Consider the following 25,000-nt stretch of genomic DNA (forward strand, 5'->3'; position numbering starts at 1 on the left):
GATACATTTCTTACTAATGAGTATTCAGGAACCACATACATTGTGTATTTGGGGTGGATTCTGAGTTCATTGCCTTCTTCAATGTCATCTTGAAAATAGAATAAAGTCATATGCATCACAGTCACACTACTATCTTCAATGAGATTTACTGATATACCACCAACTGGTTTCTGGAAATCAAATTGTCTTAAATTTATTATGCATGAAAATGTTATCTCCTAATATATGATATTGCTTGAGGATTTCTGTTTATTTCCAGTTGTTTATATACTAATATGGTTCTGCTGCAATATATGCATACAAATAATACAATAGCAAGGCTAGTTCAGAAATACCTTCAGAAATAATCAATTTTAAAGGGCATATAGGTGCAATATATGTTATTATCCACCAATCGCAATTAAAAAGGGTAACAACCATTTTGACCCATTTTCTAAACTGAAAAAAAGAAAAAAGAACCAAAAATATTACAGTATTTTAATCAGTAACTACAGATTCATAATATATCTTGATCATATAAGATTTCAACATAAGTAAAAAATCAGATAAGCGTAATTTAAAAATGTCCCACAACAATCTCTCTAGTGAATCCATTAAAATGACATTCTTCAAATGACTAGCTCTGTTTGTTTTTGTTAGCTTTTTTTCCTTTCACTGAAAATTACCGATCCCCCTGGAGAGTCGGAGGCACCCATCCAAGTCATTGGTGTCGCACCAGCGGTTTGCACATGCTGCAGGTGAGTGAGGAGAAAATGGAGCATGACAAGGTATCAAACATGGCAGACCCATGGATGAGAGATCTACAGGTCGGTGGCCACTAAAGGGCGGTAAATTCCTAAATCATTATGCGTTAGTATAGTTTACTGTATATTTAAACTTGTTCAATGATCAGTCAGTTATGGCTGTCCACCCAGAGTAGGGGGGAGTTTAGTGGGGTGGAGGGAATGCTTGCTGCAGAGTTTTAATCGAAAGCAGAATGGGTCGGACCAGGTAATCCATGATCTGACCGAGTCAATTTGCGCCAAAGCTTCATTCATAAGTTGATTTTAACATCAATACCCCAAACAAATCCAAACGCAATACTATGTACAACAAGGTAGAAATAATTTGCCCTAACAAATATGTAAGAGATAAAGTTGTATTCTCCATATGATATTACATACACAGTTCCTCCAATATAAATATAAATACATATATATATAAATATATATATATGCATATATACGCATACATATACACTGTACATATATATACATATACACTGTATATATATAAATTATGATGAAATTCACAGATATAATTCTTATATTTATCATAACTCTATTTAATCTGAAATGATTCTTCTATCACTTTTAACAATTGTTATGAAGTATGAAATTGTACTGGTGATGTAAGAAAGACGGTGGGATTGGGTCATGTATCGGAGCACACCACTCTTTGTAGGTTGTAGGGTAGTGTGTCTTTTTTCATGGACCATGTTGAATTGTGGAACGTATAAAACTATGTGCATACTCCAGTCCCTGCTCTCACTTTGAGACAGTGTTTCACAGCGTACATTTCAGAGTGCATACCAATGCTTCCCTTTCCTCCTCTGCAGCACTGCAGTGAATAACACTGCCGCCCCCCGTTCTCGCTGTCGCACTGCATCTTTCTGTCCAAAACAAACTCACACACACAGAAACACACACAGACACAGATGCACACCCACGCACGCACACACTCACACACACAAGCATGCACACACATGCATGCATACACACATGCACTCACACACATTCAAACACACACACACACACGCTCACAGACGCACACACACACACACACACATACACACACACAAACTCAGATATACACACAAACTCTCTTTCCCTCTTTCTCACCACCTAACTCTGCAGTTTCTTCCCCTTATTTCTAATAATGAATTCCCTAACTTCCTCTGATCCTTTCTTTAAATTCTTGACCCTCCCTAACACAGCCACTCATTGCCTTCTCATTCTTCCCCCCTGTCTAGTTGGTACTGTTTAAACGTAACATTCCACATTCTCCTCCACCATCACAACCTCTGTCACCTCCTCCATCCCCTCCATCCCCTCCACCCCCTCCAGCCCCCCCCCCAACATAGTCCATCACCCCACCTCCACCTCGGTACTCCACCTCCTCTTGCACTTATTCCAAACGTGTCCATGGCGAGGGGGGAGGGGGTGGGAGAGGGAGTGTGCTTCTCCCCCCTAACATGGGGAGGCGCTCATGTGCATGTGTGCGTGGTAGTGGGGGGGTGGCACGGGGGAGGGGGGCCTGGCCATGGGGAGGGGCTGGGAGGGGGGGTGGGAGGAGTGCGAGCGGGGCAGGCTGTGGGTGGCGTGGGACGGCATCTGGTAGGAGGAAGATCCAGAGTTCTGCCCCCCACCACCACCTCCACCCCCGCCACCTCCACCTCCGGCATGACCTCCACCTCCGGTGTGACCTCCACCGCCATGACCTCCACCTCCGGCTTGACCTCCACCGGAGTGACCTCCACCGGAGTGACCTCCACCTCCGCCGGCGTGACCTCCACCTCCACCCCCGCCACCTCCTCCACCGGCATGACCTCCAACGCCATGACCTCCACCGCCATGACCTCCACCTGCATGATTTCCACCACCACCACCACCACCACCTCCACCACCATGACCTCCTCCTTCACCACCATGACCTCCTCCTCCACCGCCATGACCTCCTCCTCCACCGCCGTGACCTCCTCCTCCACCGCCGTGACCTCCTCCTCCACCGCCGTGACCATGAGCCTGGTTGAGCTGGATGGAGATGTCACTGGAGACCTCAGAGCCGCTGCGCGCTCTGCTCTTGGGCGGGGGCCAGGAGGACTCTGGGTGTAGGAACTGCCCGCTGTAGTCGCTGCTGTCGGACAGGCGGGGGCGGTAGAGGGCGGGGTGGGGGCGGTACATCTCCTCCTCGGCGTAGCGCTTCATGAACAGGTAGACGGACATGACCCCGGCCCCCTGGAGGGAGAGAGAGAGAGAGAGAGAGAGAGAGAGAGAGAGAGAGAGAGAGAGAGAGAGAGAGAGTGTTGAGAGAGAAGGCACGTGAGGAATATGAGGTAAATGAAATTTAAACAGGAAAATATATAACCAACCCGTATAAATATATATAAGACAATAAATCGGGGGGGAATAAGAAATAAGACAAGAGTAGAGAAATAAGGAAAAAGTTTGTCACATGTCTGTGGACAACAAGCACCGGGCGGGTTGGGCGGGGAGAGCAGTGTGAAAGGAGGGTTCACACACACACACACACACTGACCTCCTTGAGGAGGAAGGAGGAGGCGGCGAAGGCGAAGGACCAGCCATAGTGGTAGTGGAAGAAGTGCTCTGACTCCCGCGGCCGGTTCATCACCTCGTCGTTGATACTGGAGATGTAGAGAACAAGACCCACCACCAGGCTGAGGCCTGTGGGACACACGCACACGCACAGAGACACACACACACACACACACACGCACGCACGCACGCACACACACACACACACACACACACACACACACACACACACACACACACACACACACACACACACACACACACACACACACACACACACACACACACACACACACACACACACACACACAGACACATACAGAAACACAAGCACACAGAAAGGGCCACACGTGAGAAAACTATTTATCGTTCAGCAACTAATCTTGCGGTGTCCCTGTAGATTTATTTATCAAAGTGCATATATGTATATGTACTTTGATTAGAGTATACCATCGTCAGCTGAGGGTACTTGAAGTGTGTGTGTGTGTGTGTGTGTGTGTGTGTGTGTGTGTGTGTGTGTGTGTGTGTGCGTGTGTGTGTGTATGTGTTTGCATGGGCATGTGGATTAAAGTTCAGATGGTGTTTAAAAGAGAGCGGGAGGGTATTAAAACACACAATTGACAGTGAATACTAAACCGAACCAGGGCTTCAGAACTGAGACGAGCCTCACTTCACGAGCAAGACCTGAAGCTGAAGCTGTCCATCATCAAAACCACACGGTTCTGTATTCAAAATGTGGGGCCTTCTCTGGCGTATGCATATTTTCAGCTCTGTGAAACGGGCCGTAAAGTGGTCCTCCCTTATACATGACGGGCTGACCCGCGTCACAACGACACAGCATCCCTGCAGCTGTCAGTCATGTAGCGCGACACAGAGCATCTGCATCTAAATAAGTAAACAGCTGAATACTCCCACACATGCACGCATGCATGCGCAGACACACAAACCCACTAACACACACACACACACACACTTGCAAAACAAATAAATGATGCAAAAAGTAAACTATGCTGTAGTAGCGTAAACCTGCATTATTATTGATATCAGGAACATTATTATTGATATGAGAAACATTATTATTGATATGAGAAACATTATTATTGATATGAGAAAGTGAAGCGCAGGACCGAAACATGAAACTCGAACAAACAGAGGAGTGGATGTGAGGTAAATATTAGATGTGCTGAACAAAAGACAAAGCACACATTCATCAAAAAATACTGTGCACTTATTTGAACTTGTGATATATATTACAATTAGAGAGTAAGAGATGTTATGAACAGAGATACAGAGAGACAGAAAGAGATGGTATGAACAGAGAGGCAGAAAGATATGAACAGAGAGACAGAAAGAGATGGTATGAACAGAGGGATATAAAGAGATGGTATGAACAGAGGGATAGAAAGGGATGGTAAGAACAGAGAGATAGCAAGAGATATTTTGAGAGAAATATCACCAAGAACTTGCGAAGAATTTCACCAACACCTTGTTGCTTGTTAAATAAGCAACAAGGTGTTGGCTTAGTTTTTTTTCAATTGCTTAAGCACGATTTTCAAAACAGGGCACAAACACACACACAATCAGCAGAACACCTCAGACCCTTTGCAAAATGAAACACTCTTGTCAAAACCATACACAAATTTATCAAAACCATATTTTGTCACCATATGAAACAAACGCGCTTCGAATACTACTCAGTGATTACAGTACTGTTTATGAAGTACACAGCCGTCGAAACGTCCTTATGACAGATGCTGCTGTCTATCTGTTAAAATCTGGCTGAACTCTTAGTCCAGCCCCCCTCAGGACATGGTTGACTAGTGTTGCGTGAATTTCATTTGATAAATTTGGTCCTGTGTATGTATTTGCACGCAAGTTGCATGGAGAGAGAGAGAGAGAGAGAGAGAGAGAGAGAGAGAGAGAGAGAGAGAGAGAGAGAGAGAGAGAGAGAGAGAGAGAGAGAGAGAGAGAGAGAGTGAGAAATGCCATCCTCTTCTTCTCCTGCTTCAGGTCTTCCTCTTCCTCCACCTCCTCCTCCACCTCTACATACAGCCTCCACCTCTTCCTCTTCCTCTATCTCCTTCTTCTTCTCTGTGGATTCCCCCTCTCACCCTCACTCTTCTTCTGACTCCTTCCATTTTGGTTACAGTAAAGGCAGGTGAACTTACCTGCTGCATTTTTATAGTGCTTGAACCTGATTGGTGTGTCTAAAATTAAGCAAGCATGTGTTTGCGTAACAGATGGCTGGCTCATAAGTGTGGTCATTTGACAGTCAGTGCTTTGGAATTGCAAGGAAGTGTCGATATACAAATGTTTCTAATGTATGCAAGTGTGTTTAGTGTTTTGCAAATCACTGTGTGTATTGTTTTGCAAAAAGTGTGAGGCTGACATTGTGCACATGGTGGTGCACATCGGGTCCAAGGTTTTGCTTCTTGAGTGTAATCGTTTGAAAATTGTGGGATACTTTTGATTTTAGTGTCCATGTAATCGTAAAAAACTGTTACGCTGGCACATGTGGTGTGTGTATGTTAGGCCCTGTCTCTGGGTGTGTTAAACCCTGTGTGTAATTCTGTGTTAAACAGTGTGCGAAATACTCGTCAATATTCGGGGGGGTCCTCATCCCCCGATTGTTTCGCAATACCGATCAAAATTTTCTCAATATGCAGTAGGCCTATAACATTACAATATTTCATCGATGCAAGCAATCAATCTATAGCCAACATGACAACACACACACGCACACAACAATTTTCGATAATCTGATATGCTATAGTAGCCTATTTGTAATGCAACACTTTAGCCAATGCAGCCTCCTATATCAGTACTGACATAGAAGGCTGCATTGGCCAAAGTTGTTTGAATGCACGTCGTTTAATAACAAGGAGAGGCGAAGTTGTTCATTACAATGCAAACACAACAATAATTGGCTAGGAGCCAGGTATAGCCTATCGGAGAATGGCACGCAATCAGAGCACTTGCAAATGAAAGCCTGCAGTATGATCGATCATGTGACTATTTAACCATTCATCTACAGCAAATACGATCAGACAGATACATCATTGAACACATACACAAAGCACATTCGTCTAACCACGGCGGATGCTGACAACATTTTACACAACAAGCCAAACATCACCACGGCAGGTGCGCTCTCTCTCACGTGCGCTTTCTCTCTGACATGCACGTAAACAAACACTCCAACTCCAAGGCTAGGTTGCTTCACTGAGACCAAAACCAACCAAAAGGCCTTCATAACCATGCAGTATGCCGAACCCGGAAAGGACATGCACACGCATAGTCGTACACAGTCATCTTATGCACATAAATCAGTTCTATAATCACAATTCAGTCGCTGTAAAGATTTAAAAGATAGCCTCTTACCTTAAGTTAGAATAGTATAGAATATTAATAGAATAAGCGTTTTAGAGTACCATATTAAGCGCTACATAAATTTCATTTATTATTTTTATTATTATTAATAGACCCAAATTGTGTGGCTGATACACTCTGGTTTAGCGTGTGTGTTTTAAACCATGTCATGTGTGTTAAACCCTGAGGGAGTTTGCTTCTGTTCCATCACGTTAAACATAACATGGAGCACCCAGCCAGACCTCAACCACAACTAGAATATTAAAGACCTCAATCATGCTGATAGTTGTAGGAACGGAAGACACACACGACTACACCCCCATGGCTCTGATTGGCAGGCCAGGGAGAAAATGCATGGAGAGAAATGAGGAAGATTATCAAGGCGAAGAGGAAAATGGGGGCTTGTGAAAAGGCGGATATGACTATAAATAGAGACAGACGACTGAGGGACACTGAGCCGTAATTGCAGAATTTTTGGAGGGCAGTTTCTGGGCCAGTAGAATATTTTACAACTTGAATATTTATCTGTCAAATTCATCAAAATACTTAAAAATGTATATTGACTACTTTTCAAGAAGAGCAAAATATACATTTCATTACTCATCAGACGCAATTATTTTGACATCATCCATAATCTGTCAGAAGCATGTAAATGTTGTCATTGCAGCTATTCTTTAAAGCTTGCCGATGTACCACATTTATTTTAAATATGACATAACATACTCATGAAATGATTGCTTTTTAAGGCCAAATGCCCCATTTATGAAGTGTTTTCGAGTTTAATCTTTACCTGCAATACTTGACAACAGTGCTGCCATCTTCTGTTCAAAAATGGTAACTACATGTCTTCAGACTGAGTGACCAAATGTACCATCATCGGACATTGCGTGTCCAATCCAAAAAAAAAAAATACCCTTACCCCCATCCTATACTAACCCCGTCCTAACCTAACCCTGTCCTAACCTAACCCCATCCTAACATAACCCCATCCTAGCCTAACACCGTCTTAACCTAACCCTGTCCTAACCTAACCCCATCTTAACCTAACCCCATCCTAGCCTAACCCCGTCTTAACCTAACCCCATCCTAACATAACCCCATCCTAGCCTAACCCCGTCTTAACCTAACCCTGTCCTAACCTAACCCCATCTTAACCTAACCCCATCCTAACCTAACCCTGTCCTAACCTAACCCCATCCTAACATAACCCCATCCTAGCCTAACCCCGTCTTAACCTAACCCTGTCCTAACCTAACCCCATCTTAACCTAACCCCATCCTAGCCTAACCCCGTCTTAACCTAACCCTGTCCTAACCTAACCCCATCCTAACATAACCCCATCCTAACCTAACCCCATCCTAACCTAACCCCATCTTAACCTAGCCGTCACAGAGTGTACAGCTCACTTCCTCTCTCTGCTCCCGTTCTCTACCTTGACGTCACAAAGCTTCAGTGTGGCGGTCATTGACAGCCGGCTCTGCCCTGAGGCACTCAGGGACACGCGAGGCCGTTGCCGTCTATCACAGTGAGGAGGTGGATGTGACGTGTGATATATTTATATGCTGAGGCCCCCCACCGGAGAGGATGAAGAAGATCCCGGAGACGAAGGCCAGGATGGTGCGCTGGGGCCGGATGTGTCCGATGTTACTGATGACGAACGCCGTGAAGACGAACAGCAGGGACACCATGGGGAAGGGCGTGGCTGTGCGGACCATCTCTGCACCGGACATCAGAACAGCATGTAAGGACGTTGGAATTAAAGAATATCATGGTGTACTATAGAACAAATAATACAAATGAAATTAATAACATTGTGTATGATAGTGTAATATAGTACAGTGTAGTATACTATTTTATAGCAAATTATAAATAATACAAATTTAATCAATGATATAGTGTATCATATTATAGTAAAGTACAGTATAGTATAAATAATACAAATGAAATGAATGATATAGCGTATCATAGTATAGTATATTATGGTATAGTGTAGTGTAGTACAGTATAGTATAGTATAGTATAGTGTAGTATAGTATAGTATAGTATAGTGTAGTATGGTATGAATAATAAAAATGGAATGAATAATATAGAATATCATATTGTAGTATAGTATAGTAAAGTATAAATACTACAAATTGAATGAATTATATAGAATATGATAGTGTAATAAAGTATTGTATAATGTAGTACAGTATGGTATAATATAAATAATACAAAGGCCTCCTCCGGTACTTACTGAGTATATTTGCAGTATTCTCAGTGGTTATTTCTATCTCTGGCTCGGTGAAGTACTCAGAGGCCACACACCGGCCGTTCTCCGCTCCTGAAGGCAGTAGGATGTTAAAACCTCTGTTAACTTGGAAGTCGTCAAAGTTGAGTAGTATATCATAATGTTGGCGTGGACACTAAACACACCCTGAAACTTGAAGATCCGTTTGCTATGTTGCCTTTTAACTGTTCTTAAAGAAGTAACAATCACATACGGATCAGCCTCAAGTGAGGCATCACCAATGGGCAAATGGTGGACCGATACAGTCCATACAGTCACATGAGGAACATCTCAGTCCATCAATTAAAACAACAGAGTCCCCTATAGTGTTTTACGTACCCATCCATCAACCAATTTATACATCCACCCACCCATTCTTCCACTAATCTATACATCCACATTCCATTCATCGACATTCCATTCATCCACCAACGTATACATCCACCAATCCATTCATCCACTTACCCATACATCAACCAATCTATAGATCCACCAACCCATCCATCCATCCATCCATCCATCCATCCATCCATCCATCCATCCATCCATCCATCCATCCATCCATCCATCCATCCATCCATCCATCCATCCATCCATCCATCCATCCATCCATCCATCCATCCATCCATCCATCCATCCATCCATCCATCAATCCATGCACCCACGCAGAGTCCCCCTCACCTGCCACGAAGCAGACCCTCCAGAGGCCCGAATGCAGGGCCATCTTCACCTCCATGCTCTGGTTCTGCTGTAGGATGACGCCCTCCACCATGATCAGCCAGTAGTCAGTGGACACGGCCACGCCCACGAGCAGGAGCCCACACGCCCCGAACACCGTGGACAGGATCGTCAGAGCCCGGCTGCTACATGAACTCATCTGGAGAGGGGGGAGGAGGAGGAGGAGGGAGAGGAGGGGGAGGGGGGGGGGGGGGGGGGGGGAGGAGGAAGAGGAGGGGGGGGGGGGGGGAGGAGGAGGAGGAGGAGGAAGAAGGGATTGTTGAAAGGAGGAAGATGAGGAAGAGGAGAAGGGTGAGAAGAGGAAGGGGAGGAGGAGGAGCCGATGGACACGAAGAAGATAGAGAAAAAAAGAAAAAGAAATTGAAGGAGATAGAAAAGGAGTAGAAGAGGCACGAGGAGGGCAAGGATCGTTGAGAGTGAATGTGGGAGACACGATAATATCATGGCTAAGATATTCCACTCAGCCAGAAGGCAGGAGGGCTGATCCCAAATGTCTGAAGCCTACCTGTAGGTATTCTTGAGTTAACTGCATATTACTGCCTAAAGAACTTTATCTGAATTCACTATTAGTCAGTAGGGTTAAAGTGTCTGTGAAACGACTAAAGAAATGTAGAGTGAACCAAGGCATCATAATTATTACACTGAAAATAGCCTATTTGCTAATACAGCCTTCTCCTGTTCACTAAACCAAACCAGCCGGCAGTGAAAAGGATGCATTTTGAGTGTGGATTATACGCAAATAAATGCTACATAAGGCCAAAGTTAGATAAAGAGGACATCAATTTACACACACACACACACACACACACACACACACACACACACACACACACACACACACACACACACACACACACACACACACACACACACACACACACACACACACACACACACACACACTGACGCACACACACATACACACTAACGCACACACAAACACGCACACACAAACACACAAAAACATAAGCAAGCATGCGCAGCAACAGCCAATGGCTGCCTCGATGCTTTCATGACGTTGCAGTGGTTGACGGGGTGTGTGAATGATTGACACATGGGTGGGACCAGAGATGTGTCAGCAGCAGATGACAGAAGCAGGTTGATGGTGAATCAAGTCTAGACACATGAGTGCATGCAGAGAAACCCCCATGACACATAGCGATGGGGTGATTGGTAGGCTCAGCAAGCAGGAGAGAGGGTTAGATAAGAAGAGAGAGACGGAGAGAGAGAGAGAGAGAGAGAGAGAGAGAGAGAGAGAGAGAGAGAGAGAGAGAGAGAGAGAGAGAGAGAGAGAGAGTCCCTTGTCTTCTCCCTGTGGGTTTTTGCGTGCGCGTTTGTGTGTCAGGAATGATTTAGTTTTCTTTGTTTGACTAAGTAACATTACACTTGTTCATGAAATGTGCCTGCTCAGTGTTCTATGCATAAGCTCTGTTTGTGCAAAATGGTTTGTTTTGCAAACCCCTTAACCATACACCGTCCATTAGTTATGATGGGCCTGTTTATCTGCTGTTTATCTGACCGCTTTTCACCCACCACCATATGACAGGTATTAAAGCAATGCAATAAAGAGAGAATTAAGGGGACGTTGTTAGGTGTCAGATTTCTGTCAAGGGCCAAGATTATGACTAAGTATGCACGACACAACAGCATCCCCTGGAATCGAAGTTTCATTATTGTGCTTTTCCACCGGCGGATACGCTTCGGACCCAGCACCCTCAGCCCAGTAGTGAGGGCGCAATATAGCCCAGCTCAGTTACGGCTCGTGTTTCCACTCCCGACAAAACCCTTTTCGTAGGGCGGGGTTTAAGCCGTAAGGCGATAGCCGCGGCAGCTACGTAAGCATCGTGATCTCATAGCAGCCCGACACAGTGTAGCCTGCTAATAAATCCAAGGAAAAAGAAGAACGTACACAATGAACAAAGAGCAACAATGTAGGTTGTCCAAGAAGGACGGCAAGCTTTCGCACGTCATTTTCTTCCATAAACGAAGCTTTCGCCAGAAATACCTGGCGGGTAATGTGTTGGTTTGCTATCATCCCCCTCTCGCATGGAAGTGTGATTCTGTCGACCTATCAACGGACGGCTTGTGTAGCTCGAACAGTCTGGCATCCTTTCCAGCGTCTCAGTACCCCACCAGAGGAGTACTGCGAGGCGAGTAAGGCTCAATAAGGCTCAGTACGGATTACGCCCACTGTTTCGCGGTGGAAACGCGACCCGTGCCGCACCTTTGCGGACCGAACCGACCTGCACCCTGCGGTGGAAGCGCGCCATTATTCTACCATGTAGTGCAGCTCCCCATCGGTGGAGCACTGCACTGGCCCTTCCATTGGCCATCATTCTCCGACACAAATCCATGATTGATTCGCACATTGGGCCGAGATAAAAACTCATCATTTAAGCTGTCGTAGATTTCTAAGGGATATCACAAGGACTTCAGTTCAATGAGTGACTACAGAGATTGGTCAGCAATGTTTACTCGTTGATACAGATCTGCTAACGATCCGTAGACGATAGCGTGTCATTCGTGACAAGCGCAGGGACAATTATAGATGGTTCCGGTCTTCCCCGGCTGCGTCTGATGAGGTCTATTGGAGGAGAGGTTTGTGAGGGGAAGCAGCAGGAGGGAGACGCAGCAGCCTGGGTTCGGCCAAGCGGAAGGAGATCCAGAAGACAGGTGAGCTGAGGTTAGCGTCGGAGAAGCTCTAAAGACGAAGAAAGAAATGAGCCGAGGAAACACAAAGAGTGTCTGCAAGTGAGGCTACCCATTAAATGAACTAGGACGAGGCTGGGGAGGAAGTGGAAGACACTGAGAATAGGTCAAATGATAAGAAGGAATGAGGAGGAGGAGAAAACCATGCTGATCCCATACAAAAAGAAATTGAAACTATTTCAGGGTTTAACTAAATATCTCTATTTATATATTTTTCAGAAGGGCTCTGCCTGTTCCTGCTTCAAAGGACATTTTAATGGACTCATTTCGCCTATGGTCAGAAAATTAGTCAGCACACATATTTAACCAAGTAGCCTAACAACCAAACCCAAAAAATAAAAAGGAAGAAATTGTAATTACAAAAAAAAAGCCTTTGGCGACACACGTTCTTAATTTAAAACCTTGACTGTAGGACTGACAATGATTTGATAGATCACAATTCACCACTGAAGGACTGCTGTGCCTTCCCCTCCCTTGCCCTCTATAAAACCACACGGGCCTCCCCTCCTTGCAGGTCGTAGTGACTCATCCCAGCCCGGGATGGGGCTGCTGTATGTGTTGGTGCTGCTGCCGACACGTGGTGCAGGGTCTGAGCCCTCGACCTGCCAAGGACAGGCCAGGGCTACCGGGAGGACAGGGGAGGGGGGGTGGGATGGGGGGGGGGAGCAGGCAAAGCATGAAGCAGAGGGGGGTTTTAGAGAAGGGCCAACATGGTAGAATCACTCGACTAGTCAGAGAGATGACAGCTGACTGAGGGGCCCCTGGGTGCACGGTGGGACAGAGGGACGGAGGGACAGAGAGAGAGAGAGAGAGAGAGAGAGAGAGAGAGAGAGAGAGAGAGAGAGAGAGAGAGAGAGAGAGAGAGAGAGAGAGAGAGAGAGAGAGAGACAGAGAGAGAGAGAGAGAGAGAGAGAGAGAGAGAGAGAGAGAGAGAGAGAGGGAGAGGTCGTGTCGGCCAGGTCACAGAGAGCAGAGGCCTTTGGTAGAGAGTGTGTGCCGGTGGCCCGAGTTGAGCACACTGGAGCACACATTCCAGGACTTGTTGGCTGTGGCAGGCCGGGCAGAAGGCGTGCGTGCTGGAGCTGCTGCCTCCTGCAGCACACTGCAGAAGGCAGGGCTGGATGTGCCTGAGTGACTGAACACACTGGTTCAGCACCACAGACAGCACCCTCATCACTATTGCCTGCATACTGTAAAGACCATTACAGGCAAACAAAGAGGGCTGCGCTGGGGGGTAGGTCTGTGTGTGTGTGTGTGTGTGTGTGTGTGTGTGTGTGTGTGTGTGTGTGTGTGTGTGTGTGTGTGTGCGTGTGTGTGTGTGTGCGTTGTGCGTGTGTGTGTGTGTGTGTGTGTGTGTGTGTGTGTGTGTGTGTGTGTGTGTGAGTGTGTGTGTGGTGTGGGGTGTGTTTGTGTGTTTGTGTGTTTGTGAGTGTGATGTGTGTGTCTGTGTGTGTGTCTGTGTGTGTGTGCGTGTGGTGTGGGAGGTGTATGTGTGTTCGCAATATATGTGCATGGATGTGTGTGTGTGTGTGTGTGTGTGTGTGTGTGTGTGTGTGTGTGTGTGTGTGTGTGTGTGTGTGTGTGTGTGTGTGTGTGTGTGTGTGTGTGTGTGTGTGTGTGTGTGTGTGTGTGTGTGTGATGTGTGTGATGTTTGGGGGGGGGGAGTTAGGGTATAAATGCAGAGCTTGTGATGCAGAGCTTGTGATAACAACTCAAAGTAATTGATGTGAGACAGGGTCTCTTGTTCGGCCTGTCTCAGGATAACAGCCAACTGAAGGGGTGAGGAAGGGTGAGGGAGGGAGAGGAAGGTTTAGGGAGCGACAAGAAAAAAGGGGCTTGTGATCTCCAATCGCTCTCAATCTGTAATCAGCCTCTCCGGGAGAAAGACCTCTGAGCACGGGATAGATGGATGGGGAAGAGGCTGCTTCAACGGTTGGGAAGGGGGGACATGTTGTAAACACTCAAGCAGAGTGACAGAAGAACGCAGATAAGGTGAAAGTTCAAGAAGAAGAAGAAGAAGAAGCTAACAGGCAATTTTATATATGATTAAATGAACAGACTGGGAAAGAGGAAAAGGAAAAGAAAAATCCAATACTAATAAATAGGTTACCGTTCCTGGACTTGCCTTCACCTGTGCTCATATCTAAACTATTCCGAATATTGGTTCACACTACGAAAGAAACGTTGCAGGAAATTGCATGGAAATACGGCATGAAAAGTATGCAATCACGCATCAGATAATGTTAGGCTATTATCCCTGATGATGATGATGATGATGATGATGATGACGATGATGATGATGTTAATATGGACTGGAAACTGAAAGCAGAACTGGGTAGATGTGTCTTATGGGTCCCTAGACCACGCATAGATACCAAAGTCTAAGGGCATGAAACGCAGTTTGTTTATCTAACATAATTATCAATTTCCACGCAAAAAAAAAAGGCAAGCGGCGCCGTTGGCGAATCCGAACGATGGTCGGTACGCACATAAGGTGGTCTGAAGACCCCCAGTGTCACATGCGCTCACACGCGGAGTTGGGGATGCATAAACATAGATCAAGCGCCAACGCGCAGTGGCTGCCCCCATGATAGAGATAAAAGGTTGAAATAGAGAAAGATTAGTGTCCTGCTGGACACACGAGTCTATAAAGCCTACAGATCTACTCGTCAGGGCTGTCCCGGAATATGACCATTAGTTCCTTTTTCGCGAACAACATGAAGCTGCGAGCAGGCACGACTACGATTAGTGTGTTATCTATACATGTTGGTCATCATGCACATCAAGCCTTACCACACAGACAACAAAACACACCATATCCAATACCTAGTGTATCAATAACATTAACATTTCAAAGTAAAAGTGCTACGTACCCTGCCACGGAGACGCTCCGAGTCGTGCGGCTCACCAGCGACCGAGAAAACTCACAGAAGGAAGGGAGACTCGGTGGATTTTGCAGTCTTTTGCTTGCTCTTTCGCTCTCTCTCTTTCTCTGGTGGTGTATGTGTTCCCTCACGTCCCCCTATACCCGCCTTCTAGATCCCTCACCCCTCTTTAACTCACTCCGTCCTCGGCACTGCGGTGGATCTGCCTGTATACAGTCAGCGAGAGAGTGAGAGTGTGAGAGAGAGAGAGTCTGTGAGTGAGTGAGTGAGAGAGAGAGAGAGAGAGAGAGAGAGAGAGAGAGAGAGAGAGAGAGAGAGAGAGAGAGAGAGAGAGAGAGAGAGAGAGGGAGAGAGCGAGAGAGTGCGAGTGAGAGAGAGACAGGGAGAGACACAGAGAGAGAGAGAGAGAACGAACGGGCGAGAAACCAGAAGACCGTTTTTCAGGAGAGCGCATGGCAGAGGAAAGGAGTGAGGAGAATATAGGCCTAGACACGGAGAGAGAGGGATGGAAAGAAAGTGTGAGTGAGAGAGAGAGGGAGGGAGGGGGGAGGAAGAAAGAGAGAGAGAAGGAGGGAGGGAGGGGAGGAAAAGCGTATAGTCCGTGTTTTCAATTGAACGGAGAGAGAATGCGGAAAACCTCATCAAAACTTCCATGCAGATGATTTAGAAACGCAACACACAGACCCCCTGACCGAGCTCTGTCCATCAACTACTCCAACAAGCCTTCATATAGCCTGAGTCTCTGTAATCATTGAGTGAAACTACACGTAGTATTATATCACAGTGCAGCCCGTCCCGTCGTGTTGTCCTGCAGTGAGATACAGCTACACGCGTACAGTTCATTCAAAACATACATAATATACACAACTGACAAGCGAGGCATTTTAACCCTTTCACATTTATGAGTCATAAAAACAAGCCTAACCACAGCATTGTGCTGAACCAATAACGGAGTGACACTGGTGTCGTGCCAGGGAGATGTCACTGTCATTCGAGGGGACTCTTTTTTTCACTCAAACCGCTCCTCATTTGCATTGCTCCTCTCTCAACTCCTCCAACCTCCTGCTCCTCTCCTCTGTGGTCTACGGCTCTCCGGCTATTTTTAGATGGCTGTTCCTATATTTTTAGCAACAATATCAATAGTCTACTGTACACTCTGACCTCAGGGTGAGAGAGCTAGAAAGAGTGTGAGATAGGGAAAGAGAGAGTGAAGGAGAGGAAGAGAGTAGGGGGGGGGGGGGGAGGGGGGGGGGGGTAGGGGGTCGGGCGGAGAGGGAGAAAAGAACACACGGCGTAATGGAAGAGACGAAGGATAATCAGAGACAGTCAGAGAGAGAGAGTGTGTGTGAGAAAGAGTGAGAAACAGCAGAAAGCAAAGACAGTTAAGAAACGGAGAAGGATCTACTCTAGAGGAGTCGGATGAGCGAGGAGGGGGGGGGGGGGGTTTGGGAGGGAGGGAGAAGCAGAGAGGAAGAGGAGGGGGGGGGCAGTTTAAAAGAGGGCTAGTATCATTATGTCACGGTGATGCTGAATGATGGACTGCAGCAGCAGCTCCAATGTTGGAGGTAGTGCTCCACACACACAGGCCCCGCCAAGGTTAAAGTCAAGGAGAGGGCCGAGTTAACACAGCTTTTGGTCTTTATTGCGTATTCATTCAAACTAGTTAAACGGAAAAAGAAAAAAAGAGACAACACAATCAAGCGAAATAAGCATTCCCAAATGGTCCCTGTGGACTTTCCCCTGACTTCACTTAGGTTCAAATATGCTGATATACTGTGCTATATCTGTCGATTCTTCTTATTGTTCTCCCACTTTGTGTGTGTGTGTATGTGTGTGTGTGTGTGTGTGCGTGTGTGTGTGTGTGTGTGTGTGTGTGGTGTGTGGGAGTGCGTGCGTGCGTGCGTGCGTGCGTGCGTGTGTGCGTGCGTGTGTGTGTGTGTGTGTGTGTGTGTGCGTCTATATATATATAATCAATGGAGCTAGTGCCCCCAAGGGGGAAGACATCAACGATGGCGGGAGGGAGGGGTGAGGTGGTGGGTTAGGGTCATCAAAGAGATGATTGTAACAATAAGGCGTGTGGACAGTGGGCTTCATTGAGGATGACATGAAGAGTTGCAGGTAAACTGCTTACGATGCACCACTGACAGAAAGCGGTAGAACAACATAGGGAAAAATGAGACAGACAGACAGAGAGAGAGAGAGGGAGAGACGGAATTCCAGTTAAAGGGTTGCACGGATAAAAGCGAGGGAGCAGGAGAGAGCAGGAGGAAGTAGAGAGGGAGGCGAGAAGTTGATGAGATTTGAATGTGAAGGTCAACTCGTTATAACTGGGATCTCTACGGGGAGAACAGTCCCACTGTGGGGCTGGGGGGGGGGCTGGTGTGTGCGTGTCTGTGTGTGTGCGTGCGTGTGTGTGTGTGCATGTGCTTGTGTGTGGTTGAGAGTATGTTTAGAGGTGGGCCAATGTAAGGATGAACGCTGGATTAGAGAAGAGAAGAAGAGAGGCAAAGGGAAGGTAGTGAAGGAGAGACACCAGCATCTTGTATTCTGTGTGTATGTGTGCATGGTGAGAGTGTGTGTGAGAGTGTATACATGTGTCTGTGTATTTGTGTGAGAGTGTGCGTGTTTGCATGTGTTTGTGAGCGTGTGTGTGTGTGTGTGTGTGTGTGTGTGTGTGTGTGTGTTTATGAGAGTGCACGTGTGTGTGCGTGTGTATGTGTGTTATAGTGGGGTAAAGGGTATGAATGAAGGGGCAACACTTGGAAGCAGGTGAGAGGCAGCAGTGTGTACTGTAACACTGCATACGTCCTCAGGCTGGTACACTCTTTATTTATTCAGGTATCATGCTTTTCATTATTTATTCTATTTTACGACTTCGATCGTAAAATATTCATCGTCTTTATTCAATACTCATGTAACAGTAATGCTCCAGCGATAGCATTCTACTGGTCTTGCTTTTCCTCACTCTACGAATAGACGTATATAACTTCTAATTAAATGTAGAAGTACATTTCTATCTCCCGTTTTCTTTGAATGTGAAATTCAAATCAGACATTTTTATGGCGCCCCAAAATGCAAAACCTGAGCTCTAAATCGTGGTGTTCTGGGGCACTTTATCCTCCGCTTTGCTGCATCCTTTGCCAAAACAACATTTCCTTTACAACCACGGCCCCTTAGGCGGGGGATTATGAAATCCATGTCTGCCTGTCGTCACATGTCTTCCCCTCAGCTGTAGTTTGATGACATCACTGTTATTTTTCCATGTATTGAACGGCGCCAGTAAACCACGCGGCTAATTACGCCTGATCAATAGCTGCATCCACGTCATTACACACCAAACATCATGGCAATGGGGGGCTCCTCCCTGCAGGTGCCCAGGGGGGGGGGGGGGGGGGGGGGGGGGGGGGGGGGGGTGGGGGGGTGTGGGGGGGGGGGGGGGGGATAGACTTTGGGTTGGCGAGGCTGGGCTAGGCTAGGCTAGGGTTTACAGCTGGCAGCCGCTGGCTTCCCGCTGCAGGAAAAACACTCTCAAAGAAAAAGGCTTAGGGAGACAAGCATCTTAGCATAATTCAGGGCACACCGGTGCAGTTGGATCTATGTTGGACTGTGTTTATGGCTCCGCAGATGCCAATGTGAGACAGCAAGATGATGGGAAGGTATTGCCATCGAGATATTCACTCAGCATACTCTTGGGGACTGGTTTTGGAGGTGGTTGTAGGGAGCTGGTGCCCAGTGGTAGTGATGGATGGGTGAGGAGGGGTGGAGACAGAGTTGTATATTGATATTCTTATTGATGTGAGTCTATGTGGGCTCCGGGCCATCTGTGGGATGTCACAGGCCAAATCACATAGAAAATAAACCAAAATAAAGAATCAGATTTATTTTCAGGACTAAAATGTATTTTAGGTTTTGCCAAAGCAAGATGCCAGCTAAGAACAAAAATAAATACAGAAATAAATACAGAAATACCCGTCAACTCATCATTGTCAAACACTCACACATACACACACAAACTCACACCACTGATATATAACCATATTGAAGCACGACATTTCACTAGAAACAGAGGGGTATCTGGAAAGAAAATGTTTATTTATGGGTAAAAGGAAGAGAGGATGGAAGCAAATACTTTCCCTATAATATACTACCAGTCAGAACAAAAACAACAAACTGGAAAAGAAAATGGTTGAGCGACGACAACATGGGACTGAAACTATGATAAATAAACCATCACCACAACACAGGTATACACTGCTTCACTCTTTTTTAAAGGCTTCAGATTAATAACTATGAGATACTTGAGATATTTGAGAATATATTGTTTTCTAGATGTTCATGTAAACACAATTCAAGCTGCATTTCGATTGCATGATTTAATAATTTAAAAAACTAGAATGCGGAAGTAATCCTTCTAAAGACATATTTCATGCAAGAATATCTACTCATACCGACTTCAAGTGAGGAAACTCTTATGTCTCAGGCTTCTACCAAGTGAATGTTATAAAAAACAAAGTCTACCTCGGCAACGCATCAATACCTGGCATTGATGGCTCTGGGAACCATAGCTTATTCTGATGTTAAGAATACGTGGGAAGGAAACATTTTGGTGTTGGATTTATGAATGGGTGGTGATTCGATACTCACTGTAGATACGAATTGTCTGGAACATTAAAACTCTCTTTGTTATAAAACTACTACTGACACAAAATAATATATGATATATTTCCAGGGCGGGGGTGAAAGGGGCAGTGTGGCCGGGCTCAAACGGCGGTGAGCGGGGTGGGGGCGAAGTCCGGGTTGGTGTAGGTGAAGCCCTGGAAGTCCTCCTCGTCGATGGCGGCCAGCACGTCGGGGTCGGAGGGCGTCAGCGCCGAGGGGGCTGAGGTGAAGAACTTATCAAAGTTCTCTGCTTTCTTCCCACACTGAGAGACACAGGGAGAGAGGGAGGCACACACGAGGGTTTGAACATGAACGGGATGTGAAACATACAGATGAGCTGTGACCTGTGATCACCCCCTTGAGGATCAATCCTAAGTCATAGGCAATGAGCATTGCATTATCTCCCATGAGATATAGTTCCACCATGTTTCAGGGAAAAGGTTACACTTTACAATAAGGGTACAGTAATTAACCCTTAATTAACATTAGTTATGCAGTAATACGATTAATTGTATAGAATTAGCATAGGGGTTAGGCTTAGGTTTAGGGGTTAGGGTAAGGGTTAGGGTAGAGTTAAGGTGAAGGTTTGGGTTAGGGTTAGAGTTAACCCTATCCCTATTATATAATAAATAAAATAATACCTTAGTTACCGTGAACACCAGCAGTAGACGTAAACATCATTAATCAATTATTAACAGACACATAAATTAACTGTTTACTAAATGTTTGTTAATGGTTATTTCTGCATTAACTTATGCTAATTATTATTGATAATGTTCCCTAGTTGTGAAGTGTTACCACAAAGGTAAAAATAAGAAATCAGCCTGAATATTCTCAAATAACATTACATCTGAAACAACACTCCACATCCAGCTCTGTAAGGCGCTACACCTGCTCAGAGGAGGAAGCCCCCCGTCACGACTCCCCCCCACCTCCCCTACTTCACAGGCATCTGGAAGCCCACAGCTCAACTGAGCTGCTACACACGCATCTCATTAAGCGAATGGCCCCGGGCCCCGTAACCCCTGAGCAGATCCGGCCGGCTAACAGCACCTCCCTGCTTCAGCCCCACCGGGGTCATGATTACACACATTTGCATACAGAGGGAGAGCACCGGGCTCTGGGGCCGGGGACGTCGGGCTCCCAATGGGGCCCGGGGACACATCGCCCGGAACCAGCCCACGGGATGAGAGGCGGGGAGACGGGGGAAGATAGAGAAGGAATGGAGAGTTGGCACGGAGATGATGGACAGGGGTGGAAAAAAGGATTGAATCTGGGAGGATGGGTAAGTGTGGGTTTGAAAATATGCAGAAAGTGGCAGTGGCTTGGGGGCATTAAACTAACACGCCAGGTTTCCCCCGAACCAGGAGAGAGAGGGAGGGAGAGACAGAGAGAAAGAGAGAGCGAGCGAGAGAGGGAAAGAGTGAGAGTGAGAGTGAGAGTGAGAGTGAGAGTGAGAGTGAGAGAGAGAGAGAGAGAGAGAGAAAGAGAGAGACAGAGACAGAGACAGAGAGAGAAGGAGAGAAAGAGAGAGAGAGAGAGAGAGAGAGAGAGAGAGAGAGAGAGAGAGAGAGAGAGAGAGAGAGAGAGAGAGAGAGAGAGAGAGAGAGAGAGAGAGAGGACAGAGAGAGAGAGAGAGAGAGAGAGAGAGAGAGAGAGGGATACAGAGCGAGGGAGTGAGAGACACAGAGATAAAGAGAGCGCGACCTGGACAGAGATAGATGTACAGAGTACAGCGCAGAGATAAAAAAAGAAAGAACAGCAGGAAGCGAGACGGAGGAAAGAGGGATCGGTGAGCAGCAGAGCCTGCCATCCCTCCCGTTTGACTGACAGTTCTGGGTTTGAAGGGCGGCGCGATCTCCAGCCTCTCCAGCCGGTCCCAGTCCAGCCAGCGGAAGAAGGGGTGCTCCCTGATCTCCCTCTCGCCCTCCTCCCCGCGGCCCAGGCGCTTGGCGGGGTGTTTGGTCAGCAGCTGGGGACACAGGGCACCACACAGCGGGTCAGGCTCAGGGCTGGTTCACACCGGACACACAGGTACTGACGTGTCAAATATCTTAGCCGTGGCAAAGTGTGACCAGTATAGCAGCATAGTCGTATATGAGCTAGCCATGGGTTAACTCCTAAGAGGAATCAGCTATTTCCTTTCTCTTTCCATTTTTCATGATTAAAATCCATTTAGCTAGCAGACTAGAGTAGCCATAATAAGTGTTGGGAGCGAAACCTGTGTTTATCCTACGATGACACCTGCTGGGAACAGAGTCTATTCTCTGTGTGACGTACTCATACTGGACCGTGAGAGCAGGGGATGCTGATGGATGGACTTACTCCTTTGCAGATGGCGACGGCCTCGCGCGAGAGACTCTTAGGGTACGTGACGCTCTGCTCCATTATAGACTGGAACAGCTCATCCTCGTCGATGCCATCGAACGGAGGCTGAGAGAGACAGAGAGAGAGAGAGAGAGAGAGAGAGAGAGAGAGAGAGAGAGAAAGGGAGAGAGGGAGAGGGAGAGCGCGTTAAGGGGTTAAGAACCAGGGTTAATACAATGGGTAGAAAATTACATTGAAATTGAATTCATTAAGTCTTTAAGTGAACCTGATTGTCCACCATGTAAATTGGTTTAATACACAAAATTACACAATTTCTAGACTAGTGAGATTCATAGAGTGGGACTGAATGGTACTGTACCTGTCCGGCCAGCATTTCATACAGCAGTACCCCGTACGACCACCAGTCCACGGCTTTCGTGTAGGGCTGGTATGCCACGATCTGAGAGGAGGGGAGCGACAAGCAGATAGGATGAACTGAAGGACAAGTGAGCACACGATCCGCTGTGGTCCAGTGCTTCTCTACAGGAAGCTTCCAGATATCAGACACACTGGAACAAGAAACATAGGAGAAACATTCTTCAGAAACAGGTGTGATTACTGTAGTGCGTTTGTGTGTGTGTGTGTGTGCGTGTGTGTGTGTGTGCGTGGTATTGTATGTGGGTTTGCGTATACTGCAGCACGTTTGTGTGTGGTACTATATAAGTGTGTGTTTGTGTGTGGACCCTGTGTGTGTGTGTGTGTGTGTGTGTGTGTGTGTGTTTGTGTGTGTGTCTGTGTGTATGTGTTTGCGTGGACCCACCCTGTGTGTGGTACTATATATGTGTGTGTGTGTGTGTGTGTGTGTGGACACAGTGTGTGTGTGGTACTATATATGTGTGTGTGTGTGTGTGTGTGTGTGTGTGTGTGTGTGTGTCCTGTAAGTGGGTCTGATACAGAGAAACCACCAGGAGAACAACTCCCAGTCCCCGGGGATCACATTGTATCTGCTCCAAAATTGCGAATGCAGAAGAATCGATGGACATTTGCATAGACAGAGTCAGTACCCAGGAGGCCTTATTACATCACAATCCCCTCCCGCTCCTCGCTTCATACCTCTGCCTCTCCTTATCTTTTCAGAAAGGCAATCAATTTCAAACACATGTCTGGTCCATATGTAAATGTTAACTTTAATAATGTAACCAGGAAGGAATGTACAAACATGTATGCAATATGTGTACGGTACTAGAAATGATTCTCCTAAATAATTATCTGAGTGGGAAAACATCAGATCATTATTTAGGAATATTCATCATCCATGATGTCAAATCCCCCCCCCCCCCCAAAAAAAAATAGCAGGGACACATGTGACACGCGACTAATTGAATCAAGGAGCTAATTATGAGAAAATGCTGACAAGGTCACAGAGGAGAAGGGAGAAGAAGGAGCTGCACAGGCGACAGGGACTCAGGCGTCTCACAGCTCGGAGAAAAGCAGGTCAACCAATCAAACGCAGTCAAATAGAGGTGAGACACTGGAGAAGATGAGTGTGAGCAGGAAGGAAGAGGCCGCGGAGGAAGAGGCGGAAGAGGAGGAGGAGGAGGAGGAGGGAGAGGAGGAGGAGACTGTGGATGGCACGCTGAGGAGCAGAGTGCGGTCGTGGCTGAGATGGGCTGGGGGTGGTGGTGGAAAGGGTAGGGATAGGGGTGCAGGTAGAGGTGGAGGTGGGGATTGCAGTGGTGGAGGTGTTGGGATGGGGATGGGGCTGGTGGTGGTGGTGGTGGTGGAGGTTGGGGGGTTGACGGGGTTGGTGGGGTTGATGTGTACCTCGGGTGCAATGTAGTCCGGGGTGCCGCAGAAGGTGCGGGTGGTGTCCCCCTCGAAGACGCCCTCCCGGCACATCCCAAAGTCGGCAATCTTGATGTGGCCCTCGCTGTCCAGCAGCACGTTGTCAAGCTTCAGATCCCTGGGGAGAGAAGAGAGAGTCAGCTCTAACGGAGGAGAGAGAGAGAGAGAGAGAGAGAGAGAGAGAGAGAGAGAGAGAGAGAGAGAGAGAGAGAGAGAGAGAGAGAGAGAAAGAGAGAGAAAGAGAGCGATAGATAGATACTTGTAGATAGAGAGAGAGAGAGAGAGAGAGAGAGAGAGAGAGAGAGAGAGAGGGAGAAAGAGAGCGATAAATAGATACTGTAGAAAGAGAGAGAGAGAGAGAGAGAGAGAGAGAGAGAGAGAGAGAGAGAGAGGGGAAGATCCTAGTAGCATTATTTTGATCCTTGATCTTTTCATCTTAATTCAAGCCATTTATACAGGTATAGCCGGCCTCGTTATTACTGGATACATCTCTTTTGGAGACAAACCACACAAAGTTAAAGATAAAAGATCAAGTCCGATAAAAACATGTACCCCTATTGAAGCTCTCTACCTGTAAAGGATCCCTTTGTTGTGGAGGAAGAAGAGGCCGACTGCAATCTCAGCACCGTAAAACCTTGGAGGGCAGCCCAGGAAGCCCAGGAAGGAAAGGAAAGGGGAGACAAGGTTCTAAAGGGGAATAGATTGGAAGAGTACGGCACTACTGTTGGAGGTATGTTTGAGGAGATTGGGCGGCGGGTTGACTAAATTAAATCAGGATGATGAGAAGGAAGGGGGACTAAAGAATAAAGGATAGGAGAGGCTGATGAAAGGGAGAGTAACTGGAGACTTGAAAGGCGGGGAGATGAACACAGAGTGCCAGACAAGAGCAAATGAGGTAAGAATCA

At 46.6% G+C, this 25,000-nt stretch overlaps 2 protein-coding genes across 5 annotated transcripts in view; both read right to left on the bottom strand.

Moving 5' to 3' along the window:
• Nucleotides 1-2,228: 2,228 nt before the first annotated feature.
• On the bottom strand, nt 2,229-15,337 carry cacng7b (calcium channel, voltage-dependent, gamma subunit 7b). The gene is made up of 7 exons (XM_056602773.1): nt 15,273-15,337; nt 9,634-9,829; nt 8,920-9,006; nt 8,260-8,400; nt 3,298-3,443; nt 2,747-2,996; nt 2,229-2,413 (listed from the first exon to the last, which is right to left on the bottom strand). The coding sequence occupies exons 2-7, from the start codon at nt 9,827-9,829 to the stop codon at nt 2,229-2,231; spliced, it is 1,005 nt and encodes a 334-aa protein (XP_056458748.1). The 5' UTR covers nt 15,273-15,337.
• A 4,707-nt stretch (nt 15,338-20,044) lies between these two features.
• Nucleotides 20,045-25,000, bottom strand: part of prkcg (protein kinase C, gamma) — a 17,632-nt gene continuing 12,676 nt past the window's right edge. For all 4 annotated transcript variants that reach the window (XM_056602089.1, XM_056602087.1, XM_056602086.1 and 1 more), the window contains exons 11-16: nt 24,667-24,729; nt 24,075-24,213; nt 22,630-22,710; nt 22,269-22,376; nt 21,775-21,915; nt 20,045-20,206 (exon numbers count right to left, since the gene is read on the bottom strand). In XM_056602089.1, the coding sequence (XP_056458064.1) occupies nt 20,045-20,206; nt 21,775-21,915; nt 22,269-22,376; nt 22,630-22,710; nt 24,075-24,213; nt 24,667-24,729 (694 nt within the window). The remainder of the gene's footprint in view (nt 20,207-21,774; nt 21,916-22,268; nt 22,377-22,629; nt 22,711-24,074; nt 24,214-24,666; nt 24,730-25,000) is intronic.

This window comes from Gadus chalcogrammus, chromosome 11 (assembly GCF_026213295.1).
Source record: "Gadus chalcogrammus isolate NIFS_2021 chromosome 11, NIFS_Gcha_1.0, whole genome shotgun sequence".
NCBI lineage: Eukaryota > Metazoa > Chordata > Actinopteri > Gadiformes > Gadidae > Gadus > Gadus chalcogrammus.

Coding starts and splice junctions, on each gene's coding strand:
- cacng7b (XM_056602773.1), bottom strand. CDS start 9,829: ATGAGTTCATGTAGCAGCCGGGCTCTGACGATCCTGTCCACGGTGTTC. Junction 3,444..8,259: donor GATCTTCTTCATCCTCTCCG/GTGGGGGGCCTC, acceptor TGTGTCCCACAG/GCCTCAGCCTGGTGGTGGGT. Junction 2,997..3,297: donor CCTCCTTCCTCCTCAAGGAG/GTCAGTGTGTGT, acceptor CTCTCCCTCCAG/GGGGCCGGGGTCATGTCCGT.